Source organism: Schistocerca serialis, chromosome 2, assembly GCF_023864345.2.
Source record: "Schistocerca serialis cubense isolate TAMUIC-IGC-003099 chromosome 2, iqSchSeri2.2, whole genome shotgun sequence".
NCBI lineage: Eukaryota > Metazoa > Arthropoda > Insecta > Orthoptera > Acrididae > Schistocerca > Schistocerca serialis.
Window position 1 is genome coordinate 436,271,087 of NC_064639.1, and position 14,995 is coordinate 436,286,081.

General features: G+C 40.2%; 1 protein-coding gene across 1 annotated transcript in view; it reads right to left on the minus strand.

The window, feature by feature from the left end:
- The window catches only part of LOC126457299 (uncharacterized), a 192,367-nt gene extending 179,061 nt beyond the window's left edge, over positions 1-13,306 (minus strand). Inside the window, exons 1-2 of the mRNA XM_050093480.1 lie at positions 12,290-13,306; positions 10,634-10,717 (exon numbers count right to left, since the gene is read on the minus strand). Coding sequence (XP_049949437.1) covers positions 10,634-10,638 — 5 coding nt within the window. The 5' untranslated portion in view covers positions 10,639-10,717; positions 12,290-13,306. The remainder of the gene's footprint in view (positions 1-10,633; positions 10,718-12,289) is intronic.
- Between the last annotated feature and the right edge of the window lie 1,689 nt (positions 13,307-14,995).

Sequence of the window (14,995 nt, forward strand, 5' to 3'; positions counted from 1 at the left end):
ATTTGAAAATGGAGTGAAGTGTTTCAGCTTTCACTTTGCTAGCTTCAGTTTCAGTTCCTGTCTCATTCGCTAGGGAATGGACACTAACGTTGATGCCACTAACAGCCTTTACAAATTACCAGAATTTCTTTGGATTTTGTGAAATGTCATTTGACAATATTCTGCTATGGTAGTCATTGAAGGCACCACGTATCGCTCTCTTTACAGCCAAACACATTTCATTCAGCATATCTCTATCTATAGCCCTTCGCTTTGTTTTACAGCTATTGTGCAGAATCTTCCATTGTGAACTGTTCTAATAAGTACATATCAATACAGTACGAGGTTGACTGTTCTTTTAAACTTGGGCCAGAGTTCCTCTGCAAGCTCCTGACCTGTGCTGAAAGTTTCAAGTTCCTCACTGACATATGACACTACCGATTTTTTATCTTTTTTGCTGAGCATATACATCTTTCTGCTTGTTTTAGTTGTCCTTTGTACTTTGGTGATCATTGTTGCCACAACCACATCATGATAACTGACCAGGTTCAAAGTCGACACCCTCAAAGATGTCAGGTCTGTTTGTTGCCATTAGATCCAGTATATTTACATCATGTAGTTTTCACAGAAGGCATTTAGTAAAGTTTCACAGCATGTCTTATCACGCCCACCACTAACAGAACTGTAATTTCCCAATTAACTGTTGGATGATTGAAGTCTCCACTAATAATTACAGTTGGATTGGGAAACTTATGTACAAGTGAACTGAGATTTTCTCTAAAGTTTTGAGTTACATCAGGAGATGAGTCTTGTGGATGATAGAAGGATCCATTTATCATTTAAACCCACCACTGATACTGAGTCTTGCCCATAAAATGTCACATGTAGCTTCAGTTTGTATCTCAGTGGATTTGAGTTTCTGTGACAAATACACCACCTCCATTTACCATTTGTCAATTCATTTGAAACACATTTAAATTTTCCCCATTAAATTCACTGTTATCAATTTCAGGTTTCAACTAGCTTTCTGTACCTACCTGAGTAGCAGACTCTGATATGTAGTGCACACGTTGTGACGAAGCAAGCTGGGATCATTTTAATTCCCCTCTTGTTTTGGCATCTCCCTCCTTAAATTCGTTTTGTTACTTTTAACTATTTACCATTAACATATGTGAATATAATCTGCATTTCCATAATACAGAAAGACTGGTCCTCTGTTTTAAAGAATATAACACCAGATGTAATTTTGTGCTTAGTTTTATGTACGTAATTGATGTTCTAATTCATTTTGACTATTACTGTTTATTATCTATCATTGTAGGGTGAAATCATTAATTGTTTCGTAACTTAAATTCTACCGTTGACATATAAACCAATATAAATTCTCTACTAATTAAAAACATTTGGGAAACAAAATGCTAGTACTCTTAAAGTATCTATTTGGCTTCTTTGAAAACATGTTAGCAAAGCCAGCCCTTCATTAATTCCAAAGTAATCAACAGTTTTGTCAAAAGTATAGTTTTTGTAATTATATTTCTTAATTTCATGATTTAAACAAATAATTTAGCTTAACCCTTGTAGTAGAAGAACTGTTAAAAAGACGCAATTTCTCAATGTATTCAGTTAATTTAATAAGTTAAGTTTTAATTGTAATTTCTGTAAATTTAACTTCGAACAATGTGTAGTTTCAGTACCAATTATTGTGATGATATATAAGGGCCCGATTTTTGATCACAAGACAGTCAGTCCATGGCCGAGTTTCAGATGAGTAACCTGTGCTGGTTAGAACAACAACAATGAACTATGGAATAAGTGTTAAACAATTAGGCTATGTGTAAAAACAGTGACATGTCTGCTTCACACGTACCTGATTATTCTTCAAGAACTGTGAACAACTTTGTGGTTAGGTTTTACTGCTCGTAGATGTTCAACAGTAAACTATTGTAGCAGTATGGGGAGTTTCACCTGCAAACTAATAATGAGGCTTATCGGAAATAAAACAATGGTGCATTGGTCATATAACTGTGTGTTATTCGGGGGTTGTGAACAGCGAAATTAAAGTAGTGAAAAATGTAACTGTGCATCTGTGGCTACACCATTTAAAGTAGTCAGTATCAGAATCCACAAACCCCATTTTTCAGCCAGTGTAGCAACGCAGTACGTCAACACTGAGGACAACAAATGAAGAAATAAAAGCAGGAGGGACCACCACAACATGACCTATTTAATGGGACCCTACAGTTCTCAACCCTATGGCACAAGTCAACGAAGTCACAGCCTACCTTTTCACAGAACTTTTGAAGTCTTTGGTTCTGTTTGTTTTGAGAGCCGGTTGCACAACCTCCAATTAGCAGCCATTTGTATTCTATTCCTGGGATAGCACAAGAAACACGTTGTATGAACCCTGAACAATGCCTTGCCGGAGAATAAACTCAGTATAACTTATCCATGAATTGTTGGTCGGACAACAAAGTGACATGTAATTATGGCATGAACGTTTTCGCACAGTGTGGCTGTGCACAAAGAGTATGTTGATAATGACATTCTTATAGAAGAAGTGGAAAGAAATAGTACTTTTCAACAGGAATGGTTGGTTGGTTGATTTGGGGGAGGGAACCAAAGAGCAAGATCATCGGTCCCTTCACAGGAATTGAAAAATTATTCAGACATCAATTTGAAAATTAAAGGATGTGTAGAAATCAGCTAAATGATATTTTTAAGTGCTTGGGACAACATGTGTTCAGCTCGGATAGACAAGCTCATGTTCGTATTTTTGTACGTTAATGCATGTACAATGAGAAGTCATTCATCAACACTTTCAGTACTCAGTAAAAAATATTAAGAAAATTTCTTTTAACATTGTCAAAGTTGTTAATCATGATGTAAAACTTTCCACTGTCAACCTGTCACTTCTAAAGGGGTGTACCCACTACTGTTTTCATGACGTCTTCCTTTACGTCTCCCGAGTTCCAAATAATGACAATCTCTTCCAAACCCGTATCAAGAAATGATGCTTTGATCTCAAAAAAGTTTAGTGACTGTCATCATTCATGAGTGTACTCTACTTTTATGGCGTGATGTGACAGTGACAGAAACTTGTTTGTCATGGTCACAAAAATCACCCGTACATGCTAGACCTTACGAGTGTACCTATAAAATATAATACAAAATATTATGTCTTAGGTTTTGGAAATAATATTGTACAAATAATATCAGCGAAAATAGATCACCCTCAATGCACTAATAAATCATTAGTAACTACTACTAGGAACTTCAGTGTACAAGATGTAAATACATCTACTCACTACTTAACTAAAGAGACGTGTGAGGAAGATGAATGAAAACTATAATACATTCTTAAGCATTTTTCCGTATTATTTTGAGCTGTGCCAGCAACTCAAAGAAAAATAATGAAAAAAATAACATTAAAAGTACTTAGATCACTCCAGGTCCAGGCAATCAAGTTTCACTGGAGGAACAATGATTTCTCTAATTATATAGTCAAGCAAACGAGGATTTGATGCTTCCTTTAAAAGATACAAAGAGATCTTAAATCAAGTAATCAGAAGGTCAAAAAAACTAACAAATGACAGCTACATGGAAAAAGCCACAAATAAAATGAAAGCAATGTGGGCCAATGTCAGGAGAGAAACTGGCAAAACACAGGAAGAACACTGTAGCATTAATCTGCTTGAAAATTGATATGAAATTACTGACCCACACAGAATAGCTGATGTATTTAATGTATATTTCATAGGAATAGCAAAGAATCTGATAAAAAAGCAGCTTCTGAAAACAGAGACTGGCCAAAAATCTGTTTAAATGAAAAAACAATATTTTTGCAAACAACAAGTGAAAAAGAAATACTGAATATGGAAAAGAATTAAATCAAAAATTTCATCAGGCACAGACAATGTTCCTAATTACATTAGTTCATCTTTGAAACTCCTCAATGTGTTGTAGTGTTTTTCCATAAAAACTAAAAATGGCAAAGGTAAAGCCTCTGTTCAAGAAGGAAGAGAAGACAAGAAAAGAACGACAGACCAATATCTCTGCTGTCTAATTTTTCTAAAATATTGGAAAAGTATTTTATAGAAGACATATTTCATCCATAGAGAAAAATAATTTTGTATCAAGTGCCCAACATGGATTCAGAAAAAATAAGTCAACAGAAGCTGCCATTTTTGATTTCGTTAACGAAGCTTTGACAGCAGTGGACTGTAAGGAACATCTATCAGCAATATTTGTGGACCTCACAAAAGCCTTTGACATAATAAACCATGACTTACTGCTTCAAAAATAGGAATATGTGGGTATTAGGGGGTTGGAACATGAATGGGTGACATCTTACCTGAAAAGCAGAGAGTAGACAGTAGAAATCAGACACAAGGAAAAAAATATTGTGTGTACCTACCAGCCATTGTTAGCACAGAGAAAACTGTTGCATTGCACCTTCATACCACACAAAATGAATGCCCATTAACCCTGATTATAAATCTATTTAATAAACAATTAGAAATTCTAAACTCAACAAAATTTCTAGTTATATGGATTCAGGAAATAATGAACAAGACACAAATATCAATTACATCAGCAAGAGTCTAAGCACAATATGATATGGCATAAAAATACTTGAAAGGTGTACAATAAAAGAAACATTCAAATGTGTGTATTACAACCAAGCAGAATCACTGCTGCAATATGGGATAATTTTTTGGGCCAACTTGCCAATAAGCAATAGCTGTTTCATAGTGCAAAAGAGGATCATAAGGGCAACTGAAAATACTGTACCCAGAAAATCTTACAAATTGCTTTTTAAAGCACTCCAGATACTACAATTAACATGCCTGTATGTTCTTGAGGTAGTAACTTACATAAAGAAAATTTCAGAGGCTAAAAATGACTCAGTATGTACAAATCAAGCAGTGCACACATATGACACAAGGCAAAACTTGGACCTTCACAGTGAGCATGCAAACTGGCAAAAAACTTTACAATAAACATCCACATCACATCAAGATAATAAAAATTCAAGGTCTCTCTAAAAATGTATTTGCAAGATGGGTGCTATTGCACTGAGAGTGAATAACTATTGACATAAATTTAAATTATCCCTTCCTTCTATAATGTATCTAAAACTGCTTTTGTTATCCATGTACTACATATTAGATTATGTAATGTATTATATTGTAATGTTTTACTGTACTGTGTTACAGGCTTAAAATTACTTATAGTATTGAATCAATTTTATTGTAATGTACCATGTATTTGAAACGTGTATTAATGTACAAAATAAGCTCTATCCTATATAAAAGTTTTGATGAATGGATGCTTAACAAATAAAATAAATAATACAACCACATACAGGTTCTTCAGGGATATTTTCTGGGTATTTTGATGTGTTTGCATTCAGGGAACCCAGACATGCGGTGCATCCCTTCCGTAGCTGAGTGGTCAGCTTAGATGGCTGTCATGCGGGAAAACCAGGTTTGATTCCTGCTACTGCCAAGAGGAGGACTGCACTCAGCCTCATGATGTCACCTGAGGAGCTACTTGACTGAGAAGTAGCAGCCAGATCCATGGACTGGAAAATTGGCAAAACGGCTAGGAGAATAGTGTGCCAACCACATACCCCTCCATACTGCATCCGCATGATGCCACATGGTGGAGGATGACATGGCAGCCAGTCAACATCCATTAGGTCTCCAAGGCCTCCATGAGGCACTTGTTATACACGAACAGTACTGAATGCAGGCTTGAGGGCCAAAAGTAAAGGAGGCATTAATGTTGTCAAATGCAAGTACTGTGAGTGACTGGCACAAGTTTGTTTCTAAGAAAGATGCACAGTGCATAGTGTCAACATGTGCAGACATTTTCAGTATAATACCAGTTCAAGAAATAAGAAATCAAACAACATGTATTTGCTCTGTAACAAGTGACCAAAATGCTCTGAAGATGTCACTGAACAACCTCCAAAACTTTGTTGACTGGGTTCTGTTTGATGCTGTATAATTAATATTTGTTATTATAGTACATATGAAAATCAGGGTACCTTAGTGAATAAACTGTGAAATACAATAAAATGTACTTACTTCATTGAAAGCCTATCTTCATCACAGTCTGTATGGCAACTTCCCCTGGATTCCGTGCATTGTTGCCCACACACACACACACACACACACACACACACACACACACACACACACACAGAGCGAGAGAGAGAGAGAGAGAGAGAGGGAGAGAGAGAGAGAGACAGCTTCTTGTGTACTATTCCAGATTTTGATTTTAAATTGTGTTGCTTTCTTCCCTGTCATGTTGTGATATTTTGTATTTTTTGGCCAAATAGTTCACAGCACCCCTCCTTTTGCTTTTATTTTAGTAGTCTTGGGATGTCACATTCAAAGACATGGGAGGACCTGAAAATCTTCAATTATTTTCAATGCTCCCTCTAAGGCAGACAAGTAGAAACTGATGCAGAAAATGTACTGGCTGTAATAAGTTACAAAACTTTGTCACATTTCCTGATTTTATGGGGAACCTGAGACTTTAGAGGTTTATGTCATGAGAGTTGCAGAACACAAGAACAATTTCTTACTACTTATGCAATGCATCTTCTTGCTAGGTGTGTATGCAGCTTTAGGGTTTCTTCCCATGCTATTTGCATATTGAACATTGTCACAAACACTGCCGAAATAGCTCCATGCAAATGGTAATTAGAAGGCTCTGGTATGTTCCTAGATTTGTCACTGTATTCTGTGTCAAGGAATTTTGCAAGTAGGCGTTTTGTAAGTGGGATAGGTGGAATGTACGGTCAAGCATCTGCCAGTTCAAACAAACACACATGTTACTATATTGTGGGAGACTTTATCAACATAGAAATTAATCAATGGTGAAGGTTGAAAATTTGTGCAGGACAGGGATTCAACCCTGGATGCTCCACTTCTTGCCTTTACCTCCTCAGCCACCCATACCCACTTCATGGGTGACTCAAATTCTAACCTGTCACACCCAGTATTGTCCAGGATGTGCCACTCTGTCTCGCAGTGGTGTACTACATGAAGTCGAGTCTTCCATGCAAATTCAGTTACTACTGATCAGTATCTGCAACAGCGGCATATAACAGATGTCCCCAGACAGAATGTTCTGCATGTCTTCTTCACCATAGGCACTTCCAGGTGCTACTGCTTCTCCCCTTCCTGCCACTCCCCTCAGCTTGCAGTCAGTGCTGCCACCACTAGCCTAGCAGCTGCAGAAGAGTGGCAGGGGGGCATGAAGAGTCGTTTGCTTGGATCTGATTCTCAGAGACTGTAGACGCAGCGGCCAGGCATGTCGGTGCATGAGTCGTGTCTGAGTGATTGTGTGAATGTGTGCGTGTTCTCATTTTCTGATAAATGCTATGGCCGAAAATTTAGTTGCGAGAGAGTGATCATCCTTTCTACATTCCTGTCTGTGGCTCAGCAATCAACTTTAAGGTGAGTTGCTAGTTATTCTCATTATTATTGATTCTAAGAGTATTTGCACAATTTATCTGTTGCATGGATTGATCGCCATGGTCAGATTTCATGAACATGCTGTCTGTGCCTTCTGAGTATCTGGGCGCACTAGCAGATTTTTGTGACAAGCCAAAACCGCAGGCCATTTCTGTGGGTATCTCCATTGGATCGTGCCTACTGGTCTGAAGCTCTTTGTTTCCTGCTAATGTTTGGATCCCACTAATTAGATCTGCTCTCACTGACATGCCTGCTGGCCAGGTCTGTTTGTGTATTGTGTAATGCAGCAGATTTTCACGGTTTATCCATGGACCCAGGACTGCAGTGCTCCTTGGCAGGTCATAAGCCACAGGTGCGACTGTCTCACTGCAAGTATGTTGCAAAGTGTGGCATTTAGAGACATTGATTTATTCTAGTACATTGGGGCATTTCAAAAGTAGTTTATATATCAGAAAGTATGGACAATAAGAAGAAGAAAATTGTAGCAGTTTCTGGTGGTTTGTAAGATTTGTACTCAAGTATTTCTCGAAAGATAAATCACATAGTATCTATAAAATAATAGATGTAACACAGTGGATAATAACTGACAATAACAAATGTAGTGGAACCAACATTTTATTGGCTGTCACCTGAATTATTGGTTTACACAACTCTTCCCTACCTTATACACTTGTTTCAAGAGGCCCAAATTTTACTGAAGTTATTTCTGAAATCAGCGAAGGTATTTTAAACCTGTCTTGCACATCCAAGGAAATGCATGCAAAATTACAATGAAATGAGTACCCGTACAGGCGTTGATATAAATCAACGGGGACAGTTGAAAATGTGTGCCCTGACCGTGACTCAAACCTGGGGTCTCCTGCTTACATTGCAGACACTCTATCCATCTGAGCCACCAAGGACACGAAGGATAGTGAGACTGCAGGGACTTATCTCTGGCATGCCTTCTGTGAGACCCACATTCCCAACTTATTGTCCCGCACTATGTTCATGGCCAAACTGTGGGAGTAATGCTGAGAGGGCTGGGACCGGGGGTGGGAGGGTGATGGCATCAGGAAATGGAGCAGGGTCCACAGCTTTCGCCCATGGAGGAGCTCCACCAGACTATGTCCATCAATTGGTGTGGTGTGATATGTGCTCAAGAACAGGGTGTGGGCCAACATGATTGGATATCTTTTGATCACCTTTGTCAACAGTTGTTTAAATGTGGGGAGAAGCCTCTCCGCTGAGCCATTGGAGGAAGGGTGGAAAGGTGGGCTACAGATATGTTTGATACCGTTGGCCTGACAGAAGTTGTGGAAGGAGGATGCCATGAATTGGGGGCCATTATCGGTGACCATGTGTGAGGCAGGCCCTCAATGGCGAGAACCTTGGCTAGGGCCATGAGTGTGGCCTCTGTGGTGTTGGATGTCATGAGGACGACATATGAGTATTTCAAATAGTCATCAACGATAAATAACCACATGGACCCCAAAAATGGGTCCCCAAAATCTAGATGGATGCGATCCCAGGGCTGTGGAGGCACAGGCCAGGGTGCTGATGACTGAGGGGGGCTTGCCTGGTGAAGCGCACACACAGTGCACCTGTGGATCAGGCAGTCAATATCGCCATCGATGCCGGGCCAATACATGTGCCAGCGAGACAAAACTTTCATGCAGGACATACCCCAGTGCCTACGGTATAACAAACTGAATACATGACGTCGAAAATCAGGAGGGATGACCACCCGATGGGCATTTGACTCCGTGGCCAACAGAAGGATATCATCAACCACAGAGAGCCTGTTGGACAGGTGGCGCCAGGGGCTGAAGTTGGTCCGCATCTGACAAATAGGGTAAGGAGCCGGGAAACATGTTTGTGTGTCGCCTGGATGACGAACTGCCCATGAAGGGGAATGGAACCGTCGCCGTAGGCGACCAAACGCCGAGAGGGAGGTGACAGCACAGGGGAGCCCATACAGGTATACGTCGCAATATTAATCAGGGAGATGGTGGCCCCAGTGTCTACCTGAAAACTGACATCCTCAGTAAAAAGGTGGAGCATGAGTAATAGCTTACGTGCTGATGGGTCCTCCAGAGGGACAACCAATTGCAGAGCATGTACTGTATCCTGAGACCCAGTAGGAGCAAGACGGGAGCGAGTCGAGTGACTACAACAAACGGATCAGATGTGGCCCTCCTTCTCACATGGCATGCACATTTTCCAATGGTGAGGGGCAATCAGTGCGAGAGTGTGTGGTAAAGCACTGTGGCCAAGATGGAAGTGGACCACATGACCGGCAACGAGGGACGACCAGAGGCTCTGTTGCCATAGAGACATCAGACAAAGAGGAGTCCCGATGGCACTTGCCTCTGTTGGCTGGGCCTTGTCTACACTGCGAGGGCGGAACCCGCAGAGACACATCGATCACCGCCACTTGCGGCCGTGACATGAGATGCTCGTTAGCTGCCAGAGCAATTTCAAATGAGTGGGCAAGGCGAAGAATCTCTTCCAGTAAGGGAATATCGAGCTTCAACGCCACAGTGTGGACTTCAGGATCAGGAACCAGCTGAACCACCACATCCCAAATCAGGGAGTCTGCATACAAATCCTTACACTGCCGATTGGTGAATGTAAATTTGCATCAATGGCTGAGACCCTGCAAGTCCATGACCAAGGAACGATATGATTGACAAGGCTGTTTATGGCACTGGTGGACTCCAGCTGAGAGATGACCACATGTTAGTGCTGCGAATAATAGTATGTCAGCAAACAGCATATCTCCTGGAAAGAGAGAGCTACAGGATGTGGCAAGGGTGCCAACTTGTGGAGAAGAAAGAATGTGTCAGAGGAGACCCAAGACAAAAACGACAACTGTGGAATGGGGTCATCTGTGACTTGAAAAGCCGTGAAATGTTGCTTCAGCTGATGTAAGTACGTTTCCCAGTCTTCTTTAGCGTCATTAAATGGTGGGAACAATGGCGGACGTGGGAAAGCATTGGACACCTGAGAACTTGGAAGCTGTTGTAGTAATGCATCCCAGGCATCGACTTTGTCCTTTAGCAACCGCATCGACTGTTGCGAGATGTCTTAACTGCTGGAGCTGCTGCACCTGCATGAGCTGCTGCTGTTGTTCCAGAATACAGACCAACTTAGCCTCCATGCTAACAAGTACAATCGTTTACCTCATCGCCAAAATGTTGTAACCGCGACAGGAACTGTCATGGGGTTGCTGCTAACAGAAACACGGCAGGACTGATGGCAGCGGCCTGTGAACAAACAAGACGGACGAACGGGTATAGAAGGACAGCATGACAACAGATAGCCAAGCAAGACACCAAGATCAACAACAAAGCATTAAGCAACTGGGTCACAAGAGACAACCAAACGACACCCACTCGTAAACCAGAAGTAAGCACACACAACATAAGCATGATGTCTGTAAGCGAGATGTCAACTGAATCAACACGAATACCAGACTGCCTCACTAAGGGAGATGCAGCCACCTAAATACGTGACAGGGTATGTTGCTATTGGCCACTGGACCATGTGCTCCACAGTGATTCTCTCACATTAGAATCAGGGCCAGGAGCGTGTGCAGCCACGGCTTACAGCACGGCTGCTGCAGTGAATTCTAGAGGTCATCGAGTTCCATGCCGTCTGGCACGGATTCAAAACCCTTGGCACTTGGTACCAGAGTCAGTATTAAAGATTTTTGCTCACATTAGGAAACGCTATCTGCTTGCAGCTTATATTTAGATATTTCCTCATTTGGCACTATTGTTTCTTGTACCATAGCTGCAAAGACGGATTGTCAACTTACATTTAATTACCCTTGAGATCTCAAAATTTGTCAGGGAAAAATGCTCAAACTATTCTGTAAATCAAGGAAATATCTGGTAATTTCACTTGGGGATACTTGTGGCAGCCCTGTATATGCAACACAGCATGCCTCCAATGCAGGTATATAACAGCAGATATGTAGGTAAGGGTTTAGTATGATCTTCAAATGGAAACTTTTTGATTTCCTCTTGTACAGGTCATTAACAAAGTGATAGTAGTGCATCATAAAGCTGACATATAAGGCTGTAACGAAATAATAAAACTTTTCTACCCAAAAGTTTCAGTAAAATTGTTTGACAAACACACATTGGCCACTTGGTGCACTGGAGCAGGCAAACAATATTCTGTTCATTCCGGTTAGCCAGCCAGCACCTGTCCGCTTTGGTCGATGCTGGCAACCAGCTGTTACTGTTTGCTGTCCTATTAGTTATTACATGGACATTCTTTGTGCTGGTTCAGGCCACCTTGTGCTGGCCTCAGCAATATGGATAACATGCTTTGTTTCTGTACGTACATGGGTGGCTTGTAAGCTGTGTCTTGATAGTTCACTTGGTAGAGCATCTGCCTGCAAAAGGCAAAGATTCCAGCTTTGAGTCAAGGTGTGGCACAGAGTTTTAATCTGCCAGAAAGTTACAATGTTTCATGTATATTGCACACAGTCTCCTTTGTAGATTGATTCTCTTTTAATAGTATCACACCACTGAAGCAGGTTGTAGCCTTATAATTTCCAATATTAAATGCCGTTCACTGTTTTCTGGTGTTCTGTAACTATTACTAGATGTGGAGATAGTATTGTGATAAGTAATTCAAAAGCATCCATTTTATTTCCTAAACCTTGTACATTATAATGAAAAAGTGATAAATTATTCTCGTGTGGACTGACTTCTGCTTGAGGCACATATGAAACACATACACTTGCATCTGGTGCTGCGCTGGTGGAAGGTTTTATTGTCTTAAACAGCATTGCTCTTGTCCTGCCGATGTATTGTTTTACTTACCTGTCATTTCATATGGTTGATTCTCCCAAGTATTCGATATTTTTGTCCTTGAGAGGGATGGCCTCTGTAGCACAATACTGCACATTCACTTTGTTGGTCAATATTTCTTGGATACGTGTTATAACAAGTCCTTTCCTAGTCTGTTGAGATGTAAGCCATGGGATGTGTGTATCTTCTTCCTGCACAGCTTGTGTCCACAAATGTAACATTTTTGAATCTCATGCACATATTTGGGATCTGTTTATTTGCCTTTCGCATTTCTTTATTAACACACGACCAGATTGGCAAGTCATGTCGATGTGGAACAGAGAAGACGATCACATCTGAACTTCTCAGCTAATGTAGCAGTCTTCTCAGTGAGATTACTAGGTCTTTCGTTTCGTTTTTTGCTACGTCATTTGTTCCCACTAAGAACACGAAAAAGTCGTTATTTGTTGTTGCTGTTTTCACGTCATAGTTCATGGAAGTCACTGCCTGAAATTTTGCATCTGGTTTCACTGTGCTAATTATTTTGTGACTGCTTCCAAACTGAATTTCAGCTGCTATGTTCTGTCTTTGACTATCTGCAAATACGTTTATTTTACACTTTTTTGCTGGTTGATGATAACTGATTTTAGGCCTGTCAGTACTTGGATGTTGCTTGGTGTCACTGTTTGTTTTGTCTTTTCTGTCCATATTAGTCGATAATCCAACTTGGGGTACACTTGATTTTCATTCATTGTCGGTGATTATACTCATGGTTGAATTTTTTTCCTGTTGTTGAAAGCGACTCCATCGTTCTTAGTTTGCGGTGTCCTTTTTCTTTCCATGTGGTTCGACGCTGCTCGTTGAGATATCACAGTCTACAGGTGCGAGCACTTCAAAATGGTTCTCGTGCATAAAGATGTGTCACTAGTACTTTTACCGTTTACTCGATTTTGCACTTCTTGCGTGCTGTTTTTTGGAAGTGACTTTAAATCACTTTTCACTAGCAGGCGCGACGCTTTGCAGAACGTGTCGAGTATTCGAATCACTTTTTCCAAGCTGAAAATTCGAGATATCCACTTTCAGAGCAGTGTTTATAAATTGCAAGGGGGGCACACGTTAGTTTAATTTCGTGATTTCGTCTTTACAAGAGGGTGCAGTTATGACCCTCTATTTACGAATATTTAAAACTTACTCCACGAGTCAACAGGGTTCACACCTCTTAACCTCATGTCTTCAGAGGTTGAATGTAGAGAATGGTTGAAACCATTACGTCAAATACCTAGACAGGTGGAGAGGGAAGATAAAATCAAGCAAGCTTCACCATATATAAGTAGACAGACAAGAGAAAGAGTGATTTCCGATTAAGAAAGAAGGATGAGATCCGATAGAGCAGAGAAGTACTGAGCTGACAGGAAACTGAAAGATTCTTTGTATAAAGTTGGCTAGAGTGGTCCAATGAAGGCCAACAAAAAAGGTAAATAATAAATAATAGTAGACAGAGACAACTTACGAGCCAAAGACACAATACGCAGCGGAGGTCGATGCATGAGTATGAAGAAGGCAATGTTGTCTTACTGAGAACTCATCTTAAATCCTCTAGCATAAAGAAAATTAACAAAAAGTGCCAACTGTTGTATACAGCGCCACATCCAATTATGGAATACCTCATGACAGTTGTTACCTTCTAGCTAATCCAAGCACTCCGGGTGTAAAACATTTTATTGGCCTTGAATAAATTGATGCTAAAGATCTGATAGCGAGAAAAACAATGTTTATATTTTTGTAAATACTTAGCATTGGTATGATGTTTATTTGGTTGATTTGTATTTATGTATGTTCGTGGTATTAAGATTTTTCATGTATTGTGTAATTTACATGTGTAATGATATACCTAACTACAAGGTGTCATTGTTAAAAGTCACAGATGATTTAACTACATTATGTAGGAGCTGTATTAGCAAATTTCGAGTCCACTTGACAGAGTCCTCTGTAAGCAAATATTGCATGTACCATGAGGACACTTATTACTTATTTCCAGCTTTTAACTTCTTGTCAGATTGCCCTGATTTGTTGTTTTGCTAGTAACTACATCTCATCTGGGATGAGATTTGTCCTGATTTTGGACATTTGAACACAGTCATGCTTGTTTCGTAACTATTACATTCGTGATATATGAAGTTTGCTTCATGTCATAGTGAAGTTGGGCAGGACGTGACGGTGTCCTGTGTTTAAATATCACCCTATGACTTTAGGTTATGGAATGACTCGGTTACCACCATTAAATGAACATGACTTCCGAAAGACGAAAACCGAATTTCGGAAACCGTTTTTCACTGTCGCATTTACATGTTAAGGCCTGAAGTGAATTTACTAGCCCAGTTAAATATGGCATCTGAAAAACAGCTGATCCAGTTAACACTGTGGTTATTTCTCTTCTCTTAAATATTACAGGTCGACAGCTTCATGCTCAGATTAATATTTCTGCTTCTATTTCACTGCACATTACGTTCGTATTAACCAAATGTTCTGAAAACAAGACGTAACTTGACAACCCAAGCAAATTTCAAAACGGGTCGCTTTTACATGGGAGCTAAAATCGATTGGGTTATTGGAAAATCGGCAACTAGAAGCGCACTTCCAGAATCGATTTCGAAGTGTTTACACGACCACCCAAGAGCGGCATTGGGAAATCGTCGTACAATATACGGTTTTGGGAGCCCCATGTAACTAGGGTGACTT